At 53.2% G+C, this 24,089-nt stretch overlaps 1 protein-coding gene across 7 annotated transcripts; it reads left to right on the forward strand.

Annotated features, from left to right (window-relative positions):
• Positions 1-8,894: 8,894 nt before the first annotated feature.
• Positions 8,895-23,338, forward strand: P2RX5 (purinergic receptor P2X 5). Of its 7 annotated transcripts, none has more exons than XM_059669072.1 (12): positions 8,895-9,338; positions 13,304-13,527; positions 13,997-14,068; positions 14,389-14,464; positions 14,545-14,641; positions 14,964-15,044; positions 15,318-15,456; positions 15,959-16,095; positions 16,554-16,647; positions 16,768-16,833; positions 18,908-18,990; positions 21,154-23,338. In XM_059669072.1, the coding sequence occupies exons 2-12, from the start codon at positions 13,426-13,428 to the stop codon at positions 21,224-21,226; spliced, it is 1,020 nt and encodes a 339-aa protein (XP_059525055.1). In that variant the 5' UTR covers positions 8,895-9,338; positions 13,304-13,425; the 3' UTR covers positions 21,227-23,338. The 7 variants fall into 7 exon arrangements, with proteins under 7 accessions (XP_059525055.1, XP_059525053.1, XP_059525051.1 ...); XM_059669070.1 differs by having other exon boundaries at positions 8,896-9,338; positions 13,304-13,454; XM_059669065.1 differs by having other exon boundaries at positions 8,897-9,391; positions 13,304-13,454.
• Positions 23,339-24,089: the final 751 nt, after the last annotated feature.

A 24,089-nucleotide genomic window follows, 5' to 3' on the forward strand; every position in this document is an offset into this window, starting at 1 on the left:
GTGGGCACATCCCCAAACATCCCCAGTGGGGGGTGTGCAGGAGGCAGCTGATTGATGTTTCTCTCTCATTGATGTTTCTAACTCTCTATCCCTCTCCCTTCCTCTCTGTAAAAAATCAATAAAAATATATTTAAAAAAAGTCAAGTTAACTGAAGTGTGTGCATATGTATCCTATATAATAAAAGGATAATATGCAAATTGACCCTAACAATGGAATGATTGGGAACAACCGGTTGCTATGACACAGACTGACCATCAGGGGGGAGCCGCTCAACACAGGAGCTGCCCCCTGGTGGTCAGTGTGCTTCCACAGGAGGAGCTCCGCTCAGCTATAAGCCGGGCTGATGGCTGTGGTGGCAGGAGTCTCTCCCACCTCCTCCACAGTGCTAAGAATGTCCAACTCACAGCTTAGGCCAGCTCCTTGGTGGGCCTAAGCTGCCAGTGGATATTCCCCAAGGGCTCCTGGGCTGCTAGATGGATGTCTGACTGTCAGGTGAGGCCCGTTCCCTTGGGGAGCAGGCCTAAGCTGGCAGTGGACATCCCCCGAGAGGTCCTGGACTGCAAGAGGGTGCAGGCTGGGCTGAGGGACCCCGCCTCCCAGTACATGAATTTTCATGCACCAGGCCTCTACTACACACACACACACACACACACACACACACATACTACATACATACACACACAACACTTTTTTTTGTTTTTTTTTAGGATCATATATTCTACCATTTGTGATCTTTTTCAAGGAATGATTTCAGAAAAAATGCTGGGTGAGAGTGGGATAGGGAGAGGTAGTATCTTGGGCTAACATGTCTATGGGGAATTAATAAATTTGTACAGCTCTTTACCATTTGTAAAGAAGCCCTTTCAGCTTTTCCCAAAAGTGGACTGAAAGGTATTTTTGTATTCGCTATGCTGTGCCAAATAGCTTTCCAGAAGGACCAAGCCACAGAAGATAGGTATCAGCCACAAGAGCATGTCCTGGGACCTCCGTTTCACTTCGCTTGTTTTTTAATGGGTATGTGATCATAGCTTTGTTTTGTTTTTGGTTTTTTTAACTTATTTTATTGATTTTTTACAGAGAGGAAGGAGAGAGAGAGAGAGAAACATCGATGAGAGAGAAACATCGATCAGCTGCCTCCTGCACACCCCCTACTGGGGATGTGCCCGCAACCCAGGTACATGCCCTTGACCGGAATCGAACCTGGGACCCTTGAGTCCGCAGGCCGACGCTCTATCCACTGAGCCAAACCGGTCAGGTCTGATCATAGCTTTGATTGACAGCAAGACCGTGTACCTTCCTATGAAATAAGATGACAGCTTTCTTGCTTGGGGCTTTACCTTTTCTTTCTTGTCCAGTTGAAATGTGGCTTTGGCTTTTTCTCAGCTCTTTCTGAACTGGGTCATCTGGCGTAGAAGTGCATTTTCCTTGTGAACTTCAGAGCCGCTGGGCAAGTAAGGGGTTTGGCCTAAGTAGAGTCAGAGAGCGATGCGCGCCCCCGGATGGGGGATTCTGGCAGATGTGCTGGTGGGCATGAGGAAGCAGTGGGTGTGGTTTCTGTCCAGGGCCTGGGCAGCCCTGCCCAGAGCTCTGGCAGGTGTTCTCAGCCTCTGGTTAGCATCCTACCCTGGGGAATCTCTCCTCTAGAGCCCTGAGGTCTGCGACTAAGGTTGGAATGTTGGAGGGAGAAAACACGCCCATGTGGGTTCTGCTAGCTTTCCTAGCCTAGGAGAGGGCTACCAGCCTAATTCCTGGAACTCCACACTGCGGCTTGGGGCCCTCTGCCTCCCGGATGAAGGCTCCCGGTGGACTGGTTAGCTTGTTAGGGCCACTCGTACCTCTAAGTGAGGGGTCTCTAACCCGTGTGTGTGCCATAGGCCCCTTTGGTGGTCTGGTGAAGCCTAGCCCTTCTCATGATTTCCCAACGTTGTGCTATGAAAACGTCCAAATATACAGAAGAGTCGAATTTTACGGTGAAGACCTGTCTACCCACCACCTGGTTTCTTCCATTAACATTTTACTGTGCTTGCTTTATCGCGTATTTTCCCATCCAGTCATCCATCAGCTTGTTTTTAAATATATGGAAGTTTACAAAGAACCAATTATATTGAACACAATGATCAGAATATTTTAAAAAATTATGATATGGAGATGCATGTGCTTCTTCATTACTGCACTAAGCAGCAGGTCTAGTAACTATGCTGCTTTCAAATCATGATGACCTTAAAGTGTGTTTTGAGGTATTTACCTGTAAGGTGATGGGAAAATACCTGAATTTCTATTGATGTTAAATATAGGTACTGCTAATCCTATGATGGTTTGTTGCCTACACTTTTAATAGAGGAAATGTTAAGTTTCAGTTAAAGGGTAGTAAATCAAAGAAGGAACATTTTTTTCATCCACCTTCACAGACTTCCATCTGTACATACTCAGGTCCATTTAATAAACGCACGTGTCCTGCCCGGACTTCGGACTTTTGCAGCGGATCTTGTCACTGCAGGCAGTACTCCGTCTGTTTGATAGAGGAGGGAACCACTTGCCAAGGCCACAGGGCTTGGTAGAAGGCAGAGCCATCTTCCAGTAGGAAATCTGTGGATCTCCAGGTCTAACAGCTTTTCCACAGAAGCCGTGTTACACACTGGGCAAGGCGGAGCTGACGGTGGAGCGTGGTGGTTCTCAGGCTTCGCTGGGCAGGAGAGTCAGAGCGGAGCTGAGCTCTTCAGGTTCCCTGGCCTCACACACTAAAGACGCTGATGCTCAAGCCTGGCCCGGGCCCGGGCACCTACTATTTTGGCAAGCACATGAGGTGACTGATGCACGAGCCGCACCCTGTGAGATGCTAGCTATGAGATTATGCTTGAAGTCTTGATGACTAAGAAGCTGCTTCAGGTGACAAATTTAACTTCATTCTCTGGTAGAATTATCTCTTGAAATCTTATATGAATACTAGAGGCCAATGCACAAATTTTCATGCACTGGGACAGGGGGTCCCTCAGCCTGGCCTGTGCCCTCTCACAGTCCAGGAGCCCCCGGGGAATGTCCGACTGACGGTGTAGCAGGGGAGCAGGTCTAAGCCGCAGTCTGGCCTCTGCGGGAGGTGACCAGTGGGTCTATCAGGAGACAGCACTGGCTGGTGAGCGGCTGGCCCCACCCCCCATGCTGCCCCCCTCCTCCCCCACATTGCCGTCCACCCCCTCTGCCTGCTGCCACCTGCCTTGGCTGGCCTGGTGCCACCTGCTTACTGGTCCTGCCCCCCCACCTACTGGTCGCCCCCCCTTTAGTCAATTTGCATATTAGGCTTTTATTATATAGGACTAGAGGCCCAGTGCACAACATGTGTGCACTGGAAGAGGGGAGGTGTCTCTCAGCCAGGCCTGTAACCTCTTGCAATCCGGGACCCCTTGGGGATGTCCGCCTGCCTTGGGGAGTGGGCCTAAGCTGGCAGGTGGACATCCCCTGAGGGGTCCTTCGTGCCGCCACAAAGGCGGGAGAGGCTCCCACCACCACTGCTGCGCTTGCCAGCTTTGAATGCAGCTTCTGGCTGAGTGGTGCTCCCCCTGCAGCAGCACACTGACCACCAGGGGGCAGCTCCTGTGTTGAGCGCCTGCCCCCTGGTGGTCAGTGTGTGTCACAGTGACCAGCCATTCTGCCGTTGGGTCAATTTGCATATTAGCCTTTTATTATATAGGATACTTGCAAAAATAAAGGCTCAGTCACTCTACCCCAGACACTTTAAATATTCAGGCTAGTGGCAGAGGTAGGGTGATGGGAAATCAATCCATCCTCCCTTCCTTCCTCTCCTTCCCCTTCCCATCTCCATCCTCTTTTCCTCCCTCCCTCCTCTTATTCTACAGGCTTCCCCAACTGCCTGCTTCAGGGTCCTGTGGCAGAGTGGTAAAGCCCTCCTGCCCTCATGGCCCTGAACAACAGACCAGATACATACCCACTGTAACGGGGCATGCGGCTGAAGGGAAGGTGGGGACAGAAATCGCAATGGAAAATGAGCATCTACAGAACTGTGTACAGGATTTATGGCCACACCACTTGGAGTGTTTATGTGAAGATTTCCTGCTCATTCTTGTTTCATTACCACCAGAGTCCTGTGAACTTGAGAGTGGGAGGAGGGGATGGGTGGGAGGAATTTCACGAGGTCTGCGTAGGAAACTACAAGAAGCAGGAGGAAGAACAAGGTGAGCTTCGCTGAGGTGTCCATGGTTGCTACTCTGTGGGTGTGGTTGGCCTGAGTTTGAATCTTTATCCTTTTCAGAGGCCAGTGGAGAAGCAGTCTTTACTCTTCCAGTGTTTGCAACCTCAGTAGAGGCCCCTGGTGGAGTGAGAACTAAGGAATGAGTAACAACCCGTCAATTAAGATGGGTCACGGGTGCTTTGATGGGCTTGGAAACGCGTCCCAGAGGGGAGCTTTTCTTTTTCCTGTTGGCTGTATCGAAACGACATTAATAATGCATCTGCTACTTCTTAAGTGGACCAGTAATGTCTATTAATGGAATGTGTTTATGATAGCAGGACTGCCAGAGCAGAAGAAAAATTAAAGGGTAATTTGTGAAACCCTTTCCACACCTCGCCTTTCCCCCTCTTGTCCCTCTGGGCCACCCAGGATAGTTAGGACTGCGAAGGAGTGCGGCTCTGTGCCTGGTCCTCGAAGGCCTGTGATGGTCTCCTTGTGTGGCCGGGAACAGACTCAGTTCCTCCCTCCGGGCCTTGCATGAACCCTCCTCCTTTAAGGTGGAAATAGAGGCACAGTCACTGTGTCAGTAACATCTTAACCTCTACCCCAAGAACCACAGTATTTGATGGGATTTATGGGGTTTCTGTGTCCTCCATTTTGCTTCCTTTAGTTATTGGAGAACCTTTTTTGAATTGTTAGCTCTCAGGCTAAGGAGAAGGCTTTAGTACCAGGGGAAGTCCTCACGGGCTGAAGGAGGAACTCCTGTGTCTTTGGAAGATGCAGGGTGACCAAGTGCCACCTCCAAGCTGCTGATGGAAACACAACGATGCCATTGGCCATTATCCTACAACCAACAAGTTCCCTCTTGGAAACTCCTCTCATCCCCTAGAGCAGTGGTTCTCAATCTGTGGGTTGTGACCCTTTTGGGGGTTGAACGACCCTTTCACAGGGGTCACCTAAATACATCTTGCATATCAGATATTTACATTACGATTCATAACAGTAGCAACATTACAGTTATGAAGTAGCAATGAAAATAATTTTATGGTTGGGGGTCACAACAACATGAGGAACTGTATTAAAGGGTCGTGGCATTAGGAAGGTTGAGAACCACTGCCCTAGAGAGTGGGGATTGAAGGAGTGATCTTTTGATTCTCCTCCCTCCAAAGGCTCACCCCATTGCACTATATTTCCTCCTTTGAAATCTATAAAATTAATAAAATGAACAGAATGGTATGGGGGAAGGTTGGAGTCAGAGGCAGCAGGGTCTGTTTCCCCCAAGTAGACCTGCAGCACGTTTCTTAGAGGGGGCGGAGGGTTAGAGACCCTGGAGGATCCACCATGGTTCTTTCTAGGACTGTCCCAGGACCCAGAGCACACCTAGTTGGCCCTCGAAGTGTATCCAAACCACACAGAACAACAGACTTAGAATGTTGGCAAATCTTAGGAGCAAGTCAGATAAGAGAGGAACACCCTTTCTAAGTTTATTTCATAACTAGAGGCCTGGTGCATGAAATTCATGCACTGGGGGTGGGGGGTTGTGTGTGGAGTCCCTCAGCCCGGCCTGTACCCTCTCGCAGTATGGGAGCCCTTGGGGGATGTCCGACTGATGGCTTATAACCTACTAGTCCAGCTTCTCAGATGACCTCAGCCTCCTTCCACCCAGTGAAATGGACGGGACAGCTACATCTCTGGCTGGGTTCACAGAGTGAGTCAGCTAGGTGACGTGGAAACTAAGGCACTGTGCCCGGCTGGAGTGGCCCAGTTGCTTGAGCATCATCCCATGAATCGAAAAGTTACCGGTTTGATTCCTCAGGCACATGCCTGGGTTATGAGCTTGATCCTTGGCCCGCAGGGTGCAGCAGATAGATATTTCTCTCTCACATTGATGTTTCTCTCCCACTCTCTCTAAAACCAATAAAAACATTTTAAAAGAAGATACTAAGGCAGTGTGCTCATAGTGAGCACAGAGAGGATTGCTTAGCTGGGGAGCCAGATGCTCACTAGTGGTGTGATCACAGACACATCTAACCTCTTAGGGGAAAATCAGGGTGATAATTGTACCAGTGATGTAGGGCTGTGATGAATGAATGAGTCAGTGCTTGGCAGGTGGTAAGTACTGATGAGTGCTCGCCATGGTAATGGAGGGGAAGGTCCCTTGGACAGTGCCTCGGGCTCCGAGACTGCTGAGATGGGGTTAGGTAGAAACTGGAGAAACCACTCAAAAGCAGCTGGCAATTTTCTCTCACGGGGAGTTTTCTCATTTGGTTTTAGGAACATCTCTTCCTTGGACTTTAAATAATGCAAATGTAAAAGCAAAGGCCCCTTCTCTGGGTGTGGGACCTGACCTTGTGGGGTGATGAGCTGGCCCCAGCCGTGTGGAAGCAGATTGCAGATACGGGGGTTTGCAGCTTGTGAGAAGTATTATTCGTGTTGCTTTGACCACGACCCACAGAAATATATTCCACATAATGAAGTCACTGTACACACTCATACATCAAACAAGTTTCACAAAACCATGACCACCCTCACTTTCTTAAATGCACCCTGATGTTTCTCTCTCTCATCCCCCTCCCAACCCCCCATATGTTGGTTGTAACTCAGTAAATTGACATCATGATGCACCAATGGATCTGGACCTGGTAGTCTAAGAAGCTGTGCTGTGAGGGAGCCCAGGAGGATCTAGCCCAGCCTGAGAACAGCTTTCCCTCTGGCCACCCCTCATGGGTCTCTAAAGCCTGGGGTGGTTCAGGAGGGGCTGCCTACACTTGAGGGCAAATGAGATCCCCTTCTCTAAGGCCAGAGGGGCAGTTAAGAAGCCACAGGGCAGGGAGCCTGGCCTTTCAGCATCTCCAGCAGCACACAGTAGGTGCTCAGTAAAGGTTTAGGAAGCAAGAACAGGGGAGAGTGCCCTGGACTGGGGCTAGTCATATGCTCTCCCCTGTGGCCCGGGGCCTCAGTTACTCCACCTGCAAAATGAAGGCCTGGTCTCTGGGGGCGCCCCCAGCAGAATAGACGGCCAAGCCTGGGACTCCCTTGGGGAGCGGACACCCAATGTGGCACCATCGTACACGCTGCCCGTGCAACGCGGGGGCCCAGCCCGAGCTCTTCCCCAGGCCTGACCGCAAGATCCCGAAAGGCCACCGTCCGCCCTGGGCTCAGCTTGGGGGCGTCTTCATGCATGTCACTCCACTGAGGCTGCGACTCCTCAGTGCGGGAGAACCACGTGAGGGAGGCTGAGGAAGAGGCTGCAGGAGGGCGCGGAGGGGAGTCTGGCGACAGTTCCCGAGCCTCTCCTCCAGGGTGACCTCAGCTTCTAAAATCCTCGTCAGACAGGGATGGATGGCAGCTCCCAGTCCTGCCCTTGTTTAAGAGTCGGGCCTGAGCTTGTTCACTCAACAAATACGTCCTAAACCAGCCATGGGCAACTACGGCCCGCGGGCCGGATCAGGCCCGTTTGAAATGAATACAACTAAAAAAAAAAGTCCGTACCCTTTTATGTAATGATTTACTTTGAATTTATATTAGTTCACACAGACACTCCATCCATGCTTTTGTTCCGGCCCTCCGGTCCAGTTTAAGAACCCATTGTGGCCCTGGAGTCAAAACGTTTGCCCACCCCTGTCCTAAACTATTGTATGGCAGGCACAGCAGTGGGCGTGGAAGCAGGTGTCCAGAGGGGAGGTGGCCACCCTCCCGGAGCTCTATGTGAGCTTAGAGGGGGGGTGGGGAGTCAACAGGTAAAGGAGATCATATCCAAGAGTGACGTGCTCTGCGGGAGCAAGAGGATGAGAGAAAGTGACTGGGGGGAAATGGCATTTGAGTTGAAATAGATGAAAAGGTACAAGGATCTGTGCTTCCAAAATGTCAGTTGAGAGCAAAATACAGATTTCTAGGCCCTATGTAGCAAATAAAGACATTAGGGCCCGGGGCCCAGGAATCTGCATTTTCCTCCCGAATGATTCCCATCTACACTGAAACTGGAGGCCTTCTGCCTTCCAGAGAGGACCATACCTGGTGGGCTTCAGGGTTCCTTTCGACTCCCAGAGCCCATGGCGGGCTAGGGAGAGGAAGCTCTCAGTGCGTGCACGTGGGACGGGGGGGGGGGGGGGGGGGGGAGCTAGGGAGAGGGGCAGGGTTCCGGTTGGATGGCAGGAGGCATTAAATGAGCACGCACAGCTCCTCACGCAAAGGGAGAGCTCCCCAGGGCCCCCCTCTCTGCGGTGGCCTCCCTCATCCCTGCCCCACTCCCTCAGTCAATCAGGGCCATGAGGGTGCAGTCTTGGCGGCCTAGGCTAGGTCTAGCTCGTGCTTTGGGGACGTTTCAAACGGCTGGCACAGGCCTTCTCTGGGGCCCTCTCTGCAGATGACCCTGGGCCTTGGTTGCCGGTGCCTCCACCCCAGCCCACCTGCCCCAGGTGGGTGCAGAGATGCAGGCTGCGGGCACTGCGACCTGCCCAGCGACGGCCGCCCTGGGAGGGGGTTACAACCTGCCAAAGCGGCCACAGGAGCGCCCACTGGGTGACCAGCACGCGCATTCGTCAAATCTTCTCTCCCAGCCCGTGGTGGGCCCGGGCTCTCCCCGGGAGCAAGGAACACCTGTTGTGTTCACCTGCACGTGCTCTTTCTCCCTCTTCACATCCGCTTCCTGTGCAGCAGGTCCCTCCTCCAGGCCTCCGTTTCCCCATCCATCCCCGGGAGGAGCCGCGGGACTCCTAGCGGAGCGGGGAGGGGGAGGGAGGTTTGCTTCGGAAGAGCCCTCCCCCTCTCGCCCCGCGACTCCTCACTCCTCCCGACGCCTCCGGACGGTCCAGCCGCTGGTGTCGCCGTGTCAGGCCAGGGGAGGAGGTGGCGGCAAGGTCGCAGTCCCGCCCGCCGCCGCCCCCGCCCGCTCCGAGTGCTTCCAGCCCCACGCGTCACCCGCGGCCTGCGCTCCCGCAGCTCCGGCGCCGCAGCGCGGAGCGGGCGCCCAGGGCGAGGGGCCGGGCGGAGGCGGAGGCGCGGACGCGGGCGGCTCCCATGAGACACGCGCGTGGCGGCTCGGTCCCCAGGCCCAGGTGAGCCGGCGCCATGGGGCAGGCGAGCTGCAAGGGGCTCTACCAGTCGCTGTTCGACTACAAGACCGAGAAGTATGTCATCGCCAAGAACAAGAAGGTGGGCCTGCTCTACCGGCTGCTGCAGGTCTCCATCCTGACCTACCTGGTGGTGTGAGTGCGGGCCCGCGGGGGGCGGGGCCGGGCGGGGCCTCCCCGGGGTCGGGAATCGGCCTGGGTCACAGAGTGTCTCCTGGGGTGGGGGTGGGGGTCAGGGTGGGCGTAAGGAGGGAGCCCCTCCTCCCGGGACCCCCGCTCCGGAGGTGACGAGACGCGGCAGGGGGTCTAGGAGGCTTTCCCGGGCAGCTCCCTCCTCCAGGCCTCCAGGGCGCTGGGCGGTGGGAAGGGGCCAGGGTGCAGGGGGCTGGGCTGCAGCTGTCGCCCCGGAGCCTCCCACACAGGGAGGTTATTTATAATCACTGAGCTCAGAGCCGAGCCTCCGGCGGGGGCCGCTCATGAGGCTGGCATGTCCCTCTGGTCAACTCACCCCACCGTGGCTGGCCTCTCCGGCATCCAGCTGGGGGACCTGCCCAGTGGGCCTCTGTCCCCCCACATCTCCCTCCCACCTGGCAGAAGCTGGTGCCAGCAGCAGAGGGGCAGCTCCTTGGGGCGGCTCCGCCGGGTACTGCCCAGAACCCTCGCCCCTGAGTAGGGAGGGGGGCAGGTGGAGGGAGGACATGACCGTGGAGGACTGGGATGCAGGTGCGCCTCTTCTCCTCCAGTAAATGCGGTTTGTCCCTCCCATTTCCTGACTCGGGAGGAGGCCCTGATCCACCTGGCATTTCCCCAGCTTCGCCCTCATGGCTCCTGCCTGAGGGCCTTTGAACTAGCTGTTGCTCAGCCAGGGGTTCCTCCTCCACTTGGGCAATGTCTGCTCCTTCGGACCTGGGACCTCCCACAACTCCCTTTGCTTTTCTCCCACGTCACACAATTCCCCACAATGTAATTACATGCTTGTTTGGAGGCTCCTTTGCTTAATGTCTGTGTCTGACTCCCCATCAGGCTGGAACGTCATGAGCAGTGGTTCTCAACCTTGGCTGCACATTAGAATCACCTGGGAATCTTTTTTAAAATCCTGATTTCTGGGCCTCATCCTCCGGAAATTCTGTTTCTTTGTTACTAATTTGTGGCCTCACTCCATAACAAAGAAACAGAATTTCCGGAGGATGAGGCCCAGAAATCAGGATTTTAAAAAGATTCCCAGGTGATTCTAATGTGCAGCCAAGGTTGAGAACCACTGATCATGAGGAAGGGGCCTGGCATCACCTAACCCAGTGGTCGGCAAACTCATTAGTCAACAGAGCCAAATATCAACAGTACAACGATTGAAATTTCTTTTGAGAGCCAAATTTTTTAAACTTAAACTATATAGGTAGGTACACTGTTATTAACTTAATTAGGGTACTCCTAAGGCTTAGGAAGAGCCACACTCAAGGGGCCAAAGAGCCGCATGTGGCTTGCGAGCCGCAGTTTGCCAACCATGGAGTCCTAACCACTCGGGCAATGGGTGTGAAATGAATGAGTGAATAAATGTTCCTTGAGTATTTGCTGGATGTTTCTGTCCAGGTGGAGCCCAGTGTGTCCCTTCCAAAGCGGCTGGTTGGCTCAAGGGTCACAGCCCTCTGAGTTCCTTAGCGACAGGCCAGTCTACGGCCCAGGACATGCCAGCTCTGCCCCAGAGATGAAAAGGGTGGACACATGCTGGTTGACCCCAGCTATGCAGAGAACCCTTACTGGCACCCTGGCCGGTGCAGGGCATCCCACACACTGCTGTATGACCTCTCCTGGCTCAGTTTCCCCAACTTTCCCAGGGTTCAATGAACCTGCACAGCCTCTAATATTAACAGTAACACCAGCAATAAACTGATGAGTTGTATTCAGTGAGCTCTTCCTCTGTGCCAGGCACTCTTCTGTGCTAAGCAGTTTACATGCACATCTCAGTTCTTTTTTTTTTTTTTTTTAAATATATTTTATTGATTTTTTACAGAGAGGAAGGGAGAGAGATAGAGAGTTAGAAACATCGATGAGAGAGAAACATCGATCAGCTGCCTCCTGCACATCTCCTACTGAGGATATGCCCGCAACCCAGGTACATGCCCCTGACCGGAATCGAACCTGGGACCTTCCAGTCCGCAGGCCGACGCTCTATCCACTGAGCCAAACCGGTTTCGGCCACATCTCAGTTCTTAATATTTTTTTGTATTTTGACATAATTTTAGAAAAGTTACAAGTAGTAAAAATGCTTTTTAAATGCCCTTCAACTAGATTATCCAAATGTTATTTTACTACATTTGTGTTGTCCATTTGTGTTGTCTCCATATATATAGGCATTATTTTCTGTTTGAGTAGATGGCAAACACAATCCCTCTTTGCTCCTATGTACGTCATTGTATATTCTTAAAAATAAGGAATTATCTTATTTAACCAAGTACAAGGAGGAAATTAGCATTGAAATGATACTGTTTAAGCTATTGGCCTTTTGTAAATTGTCCCAACAATGTGCGCTCGCGCCTTGCACTCACTGTCATGTCTCCTTCGGCTCCTTCTATCTGGAATTGTTCCTGAGTCTTTCTCTGTGTTTCATGACACTGCCAAATTTTTAAGAATACAGGATTTTTTATAAATCACTTTTAAATTCAGGTAAAATATACATAGCCTATAACCCACCATTTTAATAATTTTAAATTATACAATTAAGTGGTTTTTAGTATATTCACAATGTTGAACAACCATCACTACTACCTAATTCCAGCACATTTCTATCATCCCCCCCCAGTCCCCCCGCAAAGAAACCTGCATCTATTAACAGTGAGTCATCATTCTCCCCTACCCCTAATCCCTTGGCAACCACAAATCTACTTTTTGCCTCTATATATTTGCCCATTCTGGCCAATTCTTAGATATCAAATCATACACTATGTGGCTTTTCCTTGTCTGACTTATTTGGCATAACGTGTTCAAGGTTCATCCATGTTGAAGCCTGTGTCAGTACTTCAATCTTTTTATGACTGAATGATATTCCATTGTATGGATATACCACATTTTGTTCATCTACCCATTGGTTGTTTGGCATTTGGACTGTTTCTACCTTTTGGCTACTATGAATAATGCTGCTAAGAATATTCATGTGCTCATTTTTGTGTAAACATGTTTTCAATTCTCTTGGGTTTACACTTAGGAGTAGCATTGCTGGGTCATAAGGTAACCTTTTTGAGGAACTGCCAAACCGTTTTCCACAGCAGCTACGCCATTTTACATTCCCAGCACCAGTACCAGTTTCTCCACATTCTCACCATTTGCTATTTTCCATTTTTTTATTATAGCCATTTTATTGGGTGTGAAGTGATATCTCATTGTGGTTTGTATTTGTGTTTCCCTAATGACTAATGATGTTAAGCATCTTTTCATGTGCTTATTGGCTATTTGTATATCTTTTTGGAGAAACGTCTATTCATATCCTCGGCACATTTTTAAACTGGGTTGTCTTCTGGTGTGTTGAATTTTAAGACTTCTTTATATATTCTGGGTTCTAGGTCCTTACTAGTTATATAATTCACAAATGTTTCTCCCATCTTGTGAATTATCTTTTCACTTTCTTGGTAGTGCATTTTGATGCATAAAAGTTCTTAATTTTGATAAAGTCCAACTTAGTTTTTCATGCTCTCAAATTTTATGGACTGCCCCTTTTGGGTTTGACTGAGGTCCCCCCATGATTGGTTCAGGTTATGCACCATGACCTTTAAGCCTCCTCACACCTGGAGGGAGGCGCTGTTATCCTGTTACCCCGAGCTCAGTGGCTTGCCGGAGGTCCTATAGCCAGTTCCAGGGTGAGCAGGTTTCATCCGAGCCCCACTGAGAGCAGCGCACTATTACCTGGGGTTGTCACCTCTGCTGCTTGCAGGGTGGGGCTCCAGGCAGCAGTGGGAGTTGTGACCCAGTCCAGGAGCGGGTGGGCAGGGTGGAGCCTAAGCCCGCCCCCGCCCCTCCCACCCTGGGCTGATGCCCACCTTGTTGGCCCTTGCGCAGTTGGGTGTTCCTAGTGAAGAAGAGTTACCAAGACACCGACACCTCCCTGCAGAGCAGCATCATCACCAAAGTCAAGGGCGTGATCTTCACCAACACCTCGGAGCTGGGGGAGCGGCTCTGGGATGTTGCTGACTACGTCATCCCACCCCAGGTCTGCACCCCGGCTGGCCGGGCTGGGACCCAGGGACCTCCATTGTCTCCCGTGGCCCAGAACAGCTGCCAGGGTTTGTACATAGAGATCCTACACAGATCCTCCCCCCAAGTCCAACTCCTGCCCTCCTTCCTTTTCTGTGCCTCATGGAACTGCTCTGCTCCCAGCAAACCCTGAGCCTATTGAGATCAATGGGGCTCAGGGAATTTCCAAGTTGGTGTGAATCCCTTAGATCAGCATCCTGGCTTGATCACAGTCTCCCTGGGCCAGGGTGGAGCTGCCCCATTACTGCTCCTCTCCTCCCGGATCTGTGCTTGGAAGCCAGGGGCTGAGGTCAAAATAGGGATTTGTGGGGCAGGGGTGATTTAATAGGGAGGGACCTATTAAAGGACTTAGGACAGTGGGCAGATGGGATCCACTGATTTTATGGCTCCACTATCCTCAGTACCCATGCAGAGGCCCCGCGCCCTGCCAGGCAGCCCTGGGAAGGAGGGTTCCAGGAGAGCAGAAGGAGGTTCCTTAACTCCTCTCTGGTTTCTCAGGGGGAGAACGTCTTCTTCGTCATCACCAACCTGGTTGTGACCCCCAACCAGCGCCAGGAAACCTGTGCTGAGGTTTGCTTTGGTGCCAGAGCTGGGAGGCGGTGGAAGACCCCAGCATGGGGCGGGGGTGGGGGGAGGGAGGGGTTGGGCTTTTCCCATCTCCAGAAGCAGCAGTTCTGTCCCCTCCAGGGCCCTTGGCGGGGGGGGGGGGTGGCGGCGGGGGCGGGAGGTACACCGGTGCATGTACCTGTACTCTTTCAGGGAGAAACAGGTTCTCAAAGGGTGTGTGGCCCCAGGCAGGGGAGGAGCCTTGTCCTACCCCTGTGGTGGGACCGGCTGAGCTGGGAACCTGCAGGGGAGCCCTTACACAGGCGCCCCTTCTCTCCTGGCAGAATGAAAGCATTCCTGACGCTGTGTGCTCCGAGGACAGTGACTGTCCTCCTGGGGAGCCTGTCGTGACCGGAAATGGTGAGGCCTGGATGGCCAGGACTAGGGGGTTGAGGGGCTGGGGCCTGGAGGCTCCTGGCACTACTCCTGTCCCCCTGCAGGAGTGAGGACTGGCCGCTGCCTGCGGGCAGAGAACATGCAAAGGGGCACCTGCGAGATCTTCGCCTGGTGCCCAGTGGAAACAAGGTCCAGGCCAGAGTACGTGGCTGTGGTTTGGGACCCCAAGGGGTTTCCCAGTCCTGGGCAGCGGGTCCAAGTCTGACGGTAGAGACAGGCCCACTCCCGGACCCTCATCCCAAGGACACCCACAAAGGCCTGAACACCCCACCATGAATGAGTTAACTGTCCTTGGCAGAGGCTCCAGGGGACCCTGGGAGCAGCAGGCCTTGGCCCACCATAGGCCTGGGGGCAGGGGGGTGAGGGTGGGGGTGGGGGGTGAGGGGTGGGGATGGAGGGTGGTGGGGGTGGGGAGGTGTGGAGGGCGGGCTTCCTAAACAGGCTGTCCTGGCTGGGTTTTCAGGAAGCCTCTCCTGGGCAAGGCTGAAGACTTCACCATTTACATAAAGAACTTCATTCGTTTCCCTAAATTCAACTTCTCCAAGTATGTGGGGCTCTGCTATGGGGACCCAGGGCTGGGGCCATGGCTGGCCCTCCTGGTGGCTGTGCATAGGCCCCTGTGTATATGTGTGTGTGAAGGGACCGCAGTGGGATGCTGGGCGCCCCTCCCTGCTGTGGGGTGGGGGTCTGTTCTTGAATGCGGTGAGATGTTAGCGTGGATGTGGTTGGGGCTCCGGCCGAGGGCTAAAGTCAGGGACTAAGCCTGGAAACAGCAAGTCTACCTTCATTTCACCGTCTGTTCATGGCCGCCCCTCAGGACCAATGTGCTGGACACCAAAGACAGAGCTTACCTGAGGTCCTGTCGGTTTGGCCCCAAGGACCCCTACTGCCCCATCTTCCGACTGGGGTCTGTGGTCAGCTGGACGGGGAGCGACTTCCAGGAGATAGCCCTGCAGGTGGGTGGCGTGCCCTCAGGGAGCCTTCCCTGGGGCCTCAGGGGTCTGAATGGGAGGGGTGTGTGTGGGGGCCCATGGGGTGCGGGTGGCCCTGCAAAGTCACCTGCCCCAGGGACTTCCTGTTTTCAGAATTCGCTGTGACAGCCGGCTGTGCCTGCGCTCGGACCGCGGGCACTCAGTGAGGGCACACTCAGCACCTGCCGTCTGGCTCTTAGTCGCTGGGCAGCAGCTGAAACTGAACCCAAAGGAGCCCCACGGGCGCATCCTGGCTGTGTAAGGTGCCTGCCCATAGTGTAGTCGTGCTCACCGGGGAGTTCTCGTCTTCTCTGAAGCCGGAGGCCAGAGGCGGCGGGGGCTGGGGGCTGTTGGCAACACTTCCCCCAGCCCCTCCTGGGCCTTCCACCTCCCAGGACGCTCCAGCCAGGTCGACCCCTGGCCCCAAGGCGTCCCCAGTCTTGTCCAGCTGTCCATCTCCCAGACACGATTCCTCTTTCCCATCCAGGGCGGTGTGATAGGGATCCAGATCGAGTGGGACTGTGATCTTGACAAAGCTCCTTCTGAATGCAACCCTCGCTATTACTTTAGCCGCCTGGACCGCAGGTTTCCTGGAAACTCTGTCTCCTCGGGGTATAACTTCAGGTAACAGACTGGGCCTGCTGCCTATGACTCTGTCCATGTTTCGGTCCTTCCCTGGGTGCCAGCGCTGTGACACCCCTTCCTGGGGATGTCAGAGGAGGTACAGGGAGAGACAGCCGAGAGAGGGATGGCCTCTGGGAGGGGAGAGAGGGTGGGTCATCGGCCTGGGCTCCCGGAGAAGCTGAGGCCTGACTTCTCAGCTGGCTGAGCTCTATCCGTTCTCCGGTGGCCCCAGGTTGGCCCAGTGTGCAGTGGGAAAGGCCCTGCCTCTTGGGGATGTCTGACAAGGACTCAAAGATCTGGATGAATCTTAGGCATGTCAGCAAGAGGGTCTGCAACCTCTCCTGGGGCTGCTGTGAGCGAGGTCCTGGGATGCTTATAAATCTCAAAAGCAGCTGAGTCTGTTGCCAAACAGGGAAGGCCCAGGAAGGCTGAGGTCTCCCCCTGGGCTGTCTCCCCAGGTTTGCCAAATATTACCGCGATGAAGCCGGGGTGGAGTTCCGCACCCTGATCAAAGCCTACGGGATCCGCTTTGATGTCCTGGTGAATGGCAGGGTGCGTGAGCTGCGTCTCCCCTTGGGAGGCTGGGCAGGGCCAGGGCGGGGCAGGCATGTTGGGAGGGACCCTGCTATCCACCTGCTCCCTCACCCTGCCTTGTCTCTCTCTGTGCTTCAGGCAGGGAAGTTCAACATCATCCCCACAATCATCAACGTGGGCTCAGGGGTGGCACTCATGGGTGTTGTGAGTACCTCTCCCCTCCTTCCCCTTTACCCTCTGCACACTGGTGGGGGAGGGGGAGTTGTCCATATGCCCCAGAAACAAAGAACTGATAGGACAGCGCAGGAGCCGGAAAAGAGGGCTTTCTGGGACTTCACGCCCCTCCAGTGGCCTCAGGGGGCAGAGAACTGCCTGAATTTCTCTTTCTAGAGCCAGAGGCATCTGCCTATTTCTCCGGAGCTGGGGGTTCTCTGGGATACAGGATTAGCCCCTGAATTTTATTTATTTTTTATTATCGACAGTTACAGATGTCCCTGTTCTCCCTGCCATTTGCCCATCTCCAGCCAGCCCCCACCACCCCTCCCTCTGGCCTTCACCCTACTGCTGTCTGTGTCCACGGGTTATGCATACGTGTTCTTTGGCTAATCTCTTCACCTTCTTTCATCTGGTCTCTCCCACTACCCTTCCCTCTGACACCTGTCAGTCTGCTCCATGTATCCATGCCTGTGGTTCTATTTTGTTCATCAGTGTATTTTGTTCATTAGATTCCACATATAAGTGAGACCATATGGTATTTGTCTTTCTCTGACTGGCTTACTTTGCTTAGCATAATGCTCTCAGGTCCATCCATGCTGTCGAAGAGGGTAAGAGTTCCTTCTTTCTTAGAGCTGCATCGTATTCCATGGGGTAAATATACAACAGCTGGATTAGCCCCTGAACTTTGAAATTCTAAAAAGCGGTAGGGTCCACCTATATATATATATATATATATATATATATATATATATATATATATATATATATATATATATATATAGGGTTTCTCCACCATGACTCTGTGGAACAAGAGATTGATAAAAAAGCATTTCTAGCATCTGGGGAGAAAAAAAAAAGGTGTGCAGAGCCCAGGGTCAGAGGACCAGGTTCACCTGTTGGCCCATCCATCAACTCTTCCCACCCCCCACCCTTACTCATTCTGGAAACGGGCTGTGTGTTGAGGTGGATTCGCCCTCTGGTGGAAGAGACAGGTGTTGCACCACACACTTTCGCCTGAAGTGCATGTGCTCAGGTGTCAGCGAGTTCCAGCTGGGTTAGCACAGGCTGCCTCATCTTTCCTTGGCCATCGTTGTGGCATCCTTGTTATTCAGATCCCCTACCACCCATCTTTCACACTGATTCCCAGAGGGATCTTTTCAAAATGCCGCAGTGCTGACTGTGTTCTGCCCTATTCAACGCCCTCAGTGCTGCCAAGAGGATGAGAACCAGTGCCCTGAAGACATTTCAGGAAGCGTCACAGGCTGGCCCCACCCAGCTCTCCAGAAGTGTCTTTCCTCTTCCCCACAGCCCTGTGGGATTTCCCAGGCATGACGAGCTTGTTCCTGCCGCTGCAATGCCCTTCCTGAGCTTTTTGTGTTAATTCCTATTTAGCCCTCAAGACTCAACCCAGACTGAGTCAAGTCCTGCCTTCGCTCTCCTTGCTCCTCCTCTCCCCATCATAAGACACATCACCATGTGTCATAAGTTGCATGCCTGTCTCTTGCACCAGAGAGGGAGAGTCCTCAGAGGGTCTCATTGCCTTAGTCCTCCCTGCACCCCAGGGCAGTACCTGGCACGTGTGAATGCTCAGCAAATGTTTGTTAAACATGATTAGATGGACTTCAGGCTCACCTGGGCTCTACTGTGGACCAGCTTTGTGACCTTAAAGGTGCCTTAAAAAAATTATATATATATATATTTTCTATTGATTTTAGAGAGGAAGGGAGAGGGAGAGATAGAAACATCAATGATGAGAGAGAATCATGGATTGGCTGTCTCCTGCACTCCCCTCACAGGGTATCGAGCCTGCAACCCAGGCATGAACCCTTGGCTGGAATCGAACCTGGGACCCTTCAGTTTGAGACCGATGCTCTATCCATTGATCCAAACCAGCTAGGGCAAAAGGCACCTCTTTCTGATCTCAGTTTCCCCATCTGTGAAATGGGGACAACGATGCAGGCTTCTGGGATTGTTACAGGATCAAACAGGATACAGTGGTCAGGTGCCTGTCGGCTCTCCAGAAGTCTAGGGTCTGAGTCAGGGACCCCCAACTCTTTTGCAGGGGTCTTTCTTCTGCGACCTGATACTCATCTACTTCATCAAAAAGAGCCACTTTTACAGAAACAAGAAATTCGAGGAAGTACGGTCAGTTATGCTTCCTCCCCAGTAGTCCCAGGGGAACCGTGTGGAGCCAGCCTCCCCCTCCCTGTCTTAGGACCTTTACCCTGGGTGGATGGCTGCGCCCGGTGGGTGGAGGCAGGGGTGAACATGGGGAGCCGCCCCGGAAGGGAGGGAAGGTGGACTGTTCTGAGTACATGCTCTACAGACTCGCCTCAGAGCAGCTGGCAGAGGGAAAAGCCACCACATACCTGGTGGGCAGACCTGGTTTCCAGGCCTCCTTGGGCCTCAATTTCTCTCTGCAAAATGAGAGAATTGGTTTATATACAGTGACTTGTTGCAGTTACAATTTAGTATTCTTGGACTTGGTGGTCCTGGGCTGGGGTTGAGGCTGGAGTGGTAAGGGAAGAAAAAAATGGATTTCCTTTTTTTACTACAGGAGCCCATTTCCAGGCTCTCCTGGCTGTGGGCTTGTTGGCTGTGTGTGTCTGTGGGCGGGAAGGAAGGGGCAGGGGCTCTGGCCCAGCCCTTGGGAAGGCTCCCTGGAGGAGCTGGGATTAGAATGGGGAATTTCAAAGTGGCGCTCCCTCAGTCCCATCACAACCTGAGACAGCAGGTGGCCAGCTCGCATCATTCACCTGGCTTGAACCCCAGCCTGGTTCATAGGCTGAGCCCTGACCGCTCCTGCCACCCCAACTGAGCTGCTGGAGGAAGAGGGGCACCGTCTGCAGGGCCTGCCCCACCAGTCCTTGGGGAGGCCAGGCTATGCAGGCCAGGTTAACGGCAAGTCCTGCCCAGGTGCCTAGACATCCTTGCCCTGTGGGCAGAGTCCTAGCAGCAGAACAGGGTCACAGAGGCTGAAGGAAGAAGAGGGGTCTGGGCAGCTGGGCACAGGACGATGGTGGCCAGGAGAATGGCTAAGCGTGCTGGCACCTCCTGGAGCAGGCTGCTGTGGTCCCTGCCCTGTGGTGACCTGTGCATAAGGCAGGACCCAGGAGCACCCAACCAAGCTAGACTCTGGGGGGAGAGGATGCTGGTGGTGCTTTAGCCCCTCCATGACCCTCATTAGCTCCCCAGCCCTCCTAAGCAACCACAAGGCAGTCTGCTTGCTGTGCTATCCCAGTGTTAAGACAACAGTGCTGTCATTTACTCAGGCTCACTCTCTGCCCAGCATGGCTCTGAGCAATTTGTATATGTGAACTCACATCAGCAACTTTAATGAGCTGGGCACTAACATTCTCTATTCCACTAATGAGGAAACAGAGGCACAGAAAGGTTAAGTAAGTTAAGTCATACAGCTAATAAACGGTCGAGCTGGGGTTTGAATCCAGGCAGTGTGTCTAGAATCAGTTCTTTTCCATCAGGTTATTCTGCTTTACCAAGCCCCCCACCCCCTCACCCAGTCAGATGCCTTCCCTAAGTGCCTCTCAGTGGAAATGCTGCAGCTGCCCTAGGCTCGGAAGGGTGGTGGCTGTGCTGACAGGTGGTCCTTCCCTGGGCAGCACGGTTGGTTCTGCAGATGAAACCTCAACCTGGTGCAGGAGGTGGCCTTCAGGTCCGCCCGGCCCCTCTGCCTTGCTTTGTGCCTTTGAGCAGGGGCCTGGCCTTTTCTGGGCCTGCCTCCCTCCCCCAATTTTTTTCCCAGTGGGGGCTGCACAGAGGAGCCCCCGTGTTCAGTCAGCTAGGATTCTGTGACTCTCCTCTTGTAAACCACATCCCAGGAGGAGTTCACTGGCCTGGGTGGACTTTCCTCCCACCCCAGCTTTCATTCTTGGCCAACTCAGGAGTTGGCAGCCTCCAACCAGAAGCTGGGCCTGGGCAGGGAAAGGACAGAGAGGAAGGGCAGAGGATGGAGAGGAGTGAAGAGAGGTTGTAGGGACTGCGGCAGCTGGAGCCAGGAGGCAGCGGAGGCTGGGGATCTGGTGGGGTGGCTGGGCACCCAGCAGCCCCCACATGCTCCCTGAGCTGACTGTCACTTCTTGGGTGCTTGCCTGAGCTCCTTAGCCTGTGAGAGGGAAGAATGGCCACCATGCTGGTCATGGGGTGGCTGCTGTCATTGCTGGGGCAGCTCCAGAGGCCTCGGCCTGAGCATCTGAGTGCCTGGGCTGCAGCAGGGACCCCGGTACTGCCCCTCTCTGCGGATGCTCTGCCTGCAGTGCTGCCTGTGCGAAGCTGTCCCTGTCCCCACAGGGTTCCCAACCACCCTCTGTGTGCCCCTCACCACCCACACGCAGGTCTGGCCACCCGGGGAATGGAAAGGTGACCGTGGAGCAGCTGCAGAACCTGCAGACAGTGGAGGCGTAGCCAGAGGCAGCTGAGAGCAGAGTTAGTGAAGACGTCGGGCAGAACTGGCTGAAGCTCTGAACGGGAAGAGCGAGGAGCCTCTGTGTCTGCATGGACTGGGGCTTCCAGGAGCCACCATCCCTCCTGCACTTTGGGATCTTACTACCAGCTTTCTGTTGTGTGTGGGGGAGGGGCAGGCCAGGGTGTAAATGATACTAGGTGTTTTCATGTTTTCTGAGAACCTAGTTGGACATTCATTCACTCATTTATTCATACATGCAGTAAACTCTTTTTGCTGTGGGCTGGCCCCTATCCAAGAGATGCTTAAATGAGACCCTGACCTGGCCCTCAGGGAGCAGAGCAACCGTGTAATTCCCTCTAGAGACAACAGACTCACAGCCAGGCTCAGCCATTCTGGCCTTCCTCCAGCCTCTAGTTCACTTTCACTGAGGGGAGGCAGGGAGGCCTCACTCCAGTCTGACCTGCCCAGCCGGAGGCTCTGGGCATAGCATCTCATGGGAGACACTGTGGTTTGGCTCTTGCTGTTCTGTGGGGTTGGGTGTCCTTGCCCAGCTCCCCTTCCTCTCTCCTCAAAGGCTGGCTGGGTCTGAAGGGGTAAGGACAGGGTGCTCACTCAGCAGGTGGGAGCAGTTGTTAGGGAGGCCCTCACCCCTCACCCTCCTTCCCCACCCCACCCTGCTGCTCCCTCCCTTACTGTCTGTAGAGCTTCTCTCCTCAAGGTGTGGTCCCTGGGCCAGCAGCCTTGGCATCACCCGGGAGCTTGTTAGCCCTTCCCTTCCTCCTAAATCAGGGCCTGTGTTGCAATGGGGCTCCCGGGGGACTCGCGTGCTCCTTACACTCAGAAGCCCTGCAAGGGTGGGGAGCTCTGCAAAGCCTGGTTCTGAGGGAGGAAAGAGCCAGCTTCGGTGGGTGGCGCCAATTTCCAGGCCAAACTTACTAGTGCACACATTCTCCCTTGAAACTACAGGACCCCCCTTCCTGCCCAGGGAAAGGAGCATTACACTCAATTCATTTAAATCAAAATATTTTAACTAGGCAACACTTATATGATTCAAAATTTTAAAGGTACAAAAGAATAGCAAAAGCTTCCCTCCCACCTGTTCTTGAGGCCACCTGTGTTACCAATTCCAAGAGGCTCCCTCGTTTTCAAACTGAGAATCCACTTGTTACTCAGGACGTGAACTTTTCCTCATGCCTGCAGCATCAGACCACGTCTCCTGTCAGAAAGGGACACGATGGAATCGGCTGGGAGCCAGAGAGCTTGCTTCTCCCTCCCCGTGTCTGGGAGCCCCTGTGTAAACCCAGGGGGAGAGGCCTAGAACTCTGCTTCAACTATGGCCGCAAAGGCCTGCAGTGCCCGTTGCACAGCTGCCAGGACACTGGGGCGCTCCTCTCTGGAAGTGCTCCCTCAGGTCTTTGGAGAGGGTCAGAAGGGGCTGGAAGGTTTCTGGTGAGGCTCCACCACCAGGGAGGAAGGTTGTGGTCCCTGCAACAGGAAGCCTTTTGGAGCAAGCAGCTCCCTCCCCGTGGGCTGCCTGGTAACCAGTCCACAGCCCACCTGCTCTCTGAATAGAAAGTGAAAAATCGCCCTGACCGGTTTGGCTCAGTAGATAGAACATCGGCCTGCGGACTAAAGGGTCCCAGGTTGGATTCCAGTCAAGGGCATGTGCCTTGGTTACAGGCACATCCCCTAGTAGGGGGTGTGCAGGAGGCAGCTGATCGATGTTTCTAACTATCCCTCGCCCTTCCTCTCTGTAAAAAAAAAAAAAAAAATTAAAAAAAAATTTAAAAAAAATATTTTTTTTAAAAGTGAAAAATTGGGCGATCCATTATGATATTTCACTTCATCACTAAAGCCAACTCTTGGATTGGGTAATGTAGCCTCTTTTATGTTTAGCAGGAAGTAACAAGGGCAGGGGCATGGCTGCTCAGGGTTGATCTGGTTTCTCTTAACCTATTTTTGGAATTGCTTGGCAGGAGCCATAAAACATAGCAACAGTTGTACTGTTTATTTTATATTGGAATGAAAATGTCCTCCTACACTATTCGGTCAGTAAATATTTATTGAATACCTACTGTGTCAAGTGTTGGATTAAATGCTAGCGACACAATGGCAGGCAACACGGAGTCCTGCTGGAGTGTTTCTAGTCCTGGAGCTAAACCTTAATAACCAGTAGTCACACACACCACAGACTGAACTGAGTTTTCGGTGGAGTAGCCAGAGTTTCCCCAAAAAGGCGACTTATAAGCTCACATCTGAATGGTTAGTAGCAGTCTAAGTAGGTGACGGAGGAAGCATTCCAGGTAAGGAACTGGATGAAGACTGTGATTGGAGCTGTGAGTCTTTCTTTTCAACTTACTTTAAGTGCTGCCCCAATAAACTTCACTGCCATAGAGGACCTGCTCAACCTAATTATTTCTTCAAGTCCAGAAAAGCTGTCTAGGTGGCCTTCCTACTACCTGTCAGGGACACCATGCTCAGAAAAGCCAGTGACCCCATCACAGCACTGGACAGCGGCACACTGCCCACATCCCCTTGCTGCTTCTGTGTTTTTATTCCACGCCTCGGGAGTGCCATGCTACAGCTCAAACATAAATCTGTAAATTGGGTGCCAGCACTATGACATCACAGGGACCAGCCAGGAAAGGGCTCAGTGCACTCCACTCCCGAAGCAGGGGCCATCAGGACTGGCCAATCACAGCTGCCTTTTCCCCTGCTACCCCATCAGTTCTTTCTTTGTGGCTGACTGCCAACCGGGGGACCAGCTGTGAAGGGGGAATGTGACTTCCTCCAGGAGTCTCTAAGCACCAGGTTAAGGACT

Source organism: Myotis daubentonii, chromosome 16 (assembly GCF_963259705.1).
Source record: "Myotis daubentonii chromosome 16, mMyoDau2.1, whole genome shotgun sequence".
In the NCBI taxonomy this organism is placed as follows: domain Eukaryota; kingdom Metazoa; phylum Chordata; class Mammalia; order Chiroptera; family Vespertilionidae; genus Myotis; species Myotis daubentonii.

Excerpts from the sequence above, each read along its gene's own strand:
- P2RX5 (XM_059669065.1), top strand. The coding sequence starts at position 9,255 with ATGGGGCAGGCGAGCTGCAAGGGGCTCTACCAGTCGCTGTTCGACTAC. Across the intron at positions 15,457-15,958 it reads TCCAGGAGATAGCCCTGCAG|GGCGGTGTGATAGGGATCCA; the intron begins GTGGGTGGCGTG and ends TTTCCCATCCAG. Across the intron at positions 16,834-18,907 it reads GGGTGGCACTCATGGGTGTT|GGGTCTTTCTTCTGCGACCT; the intron begins GTGAGTACCTCT and ends ACTCTTTTGCAG.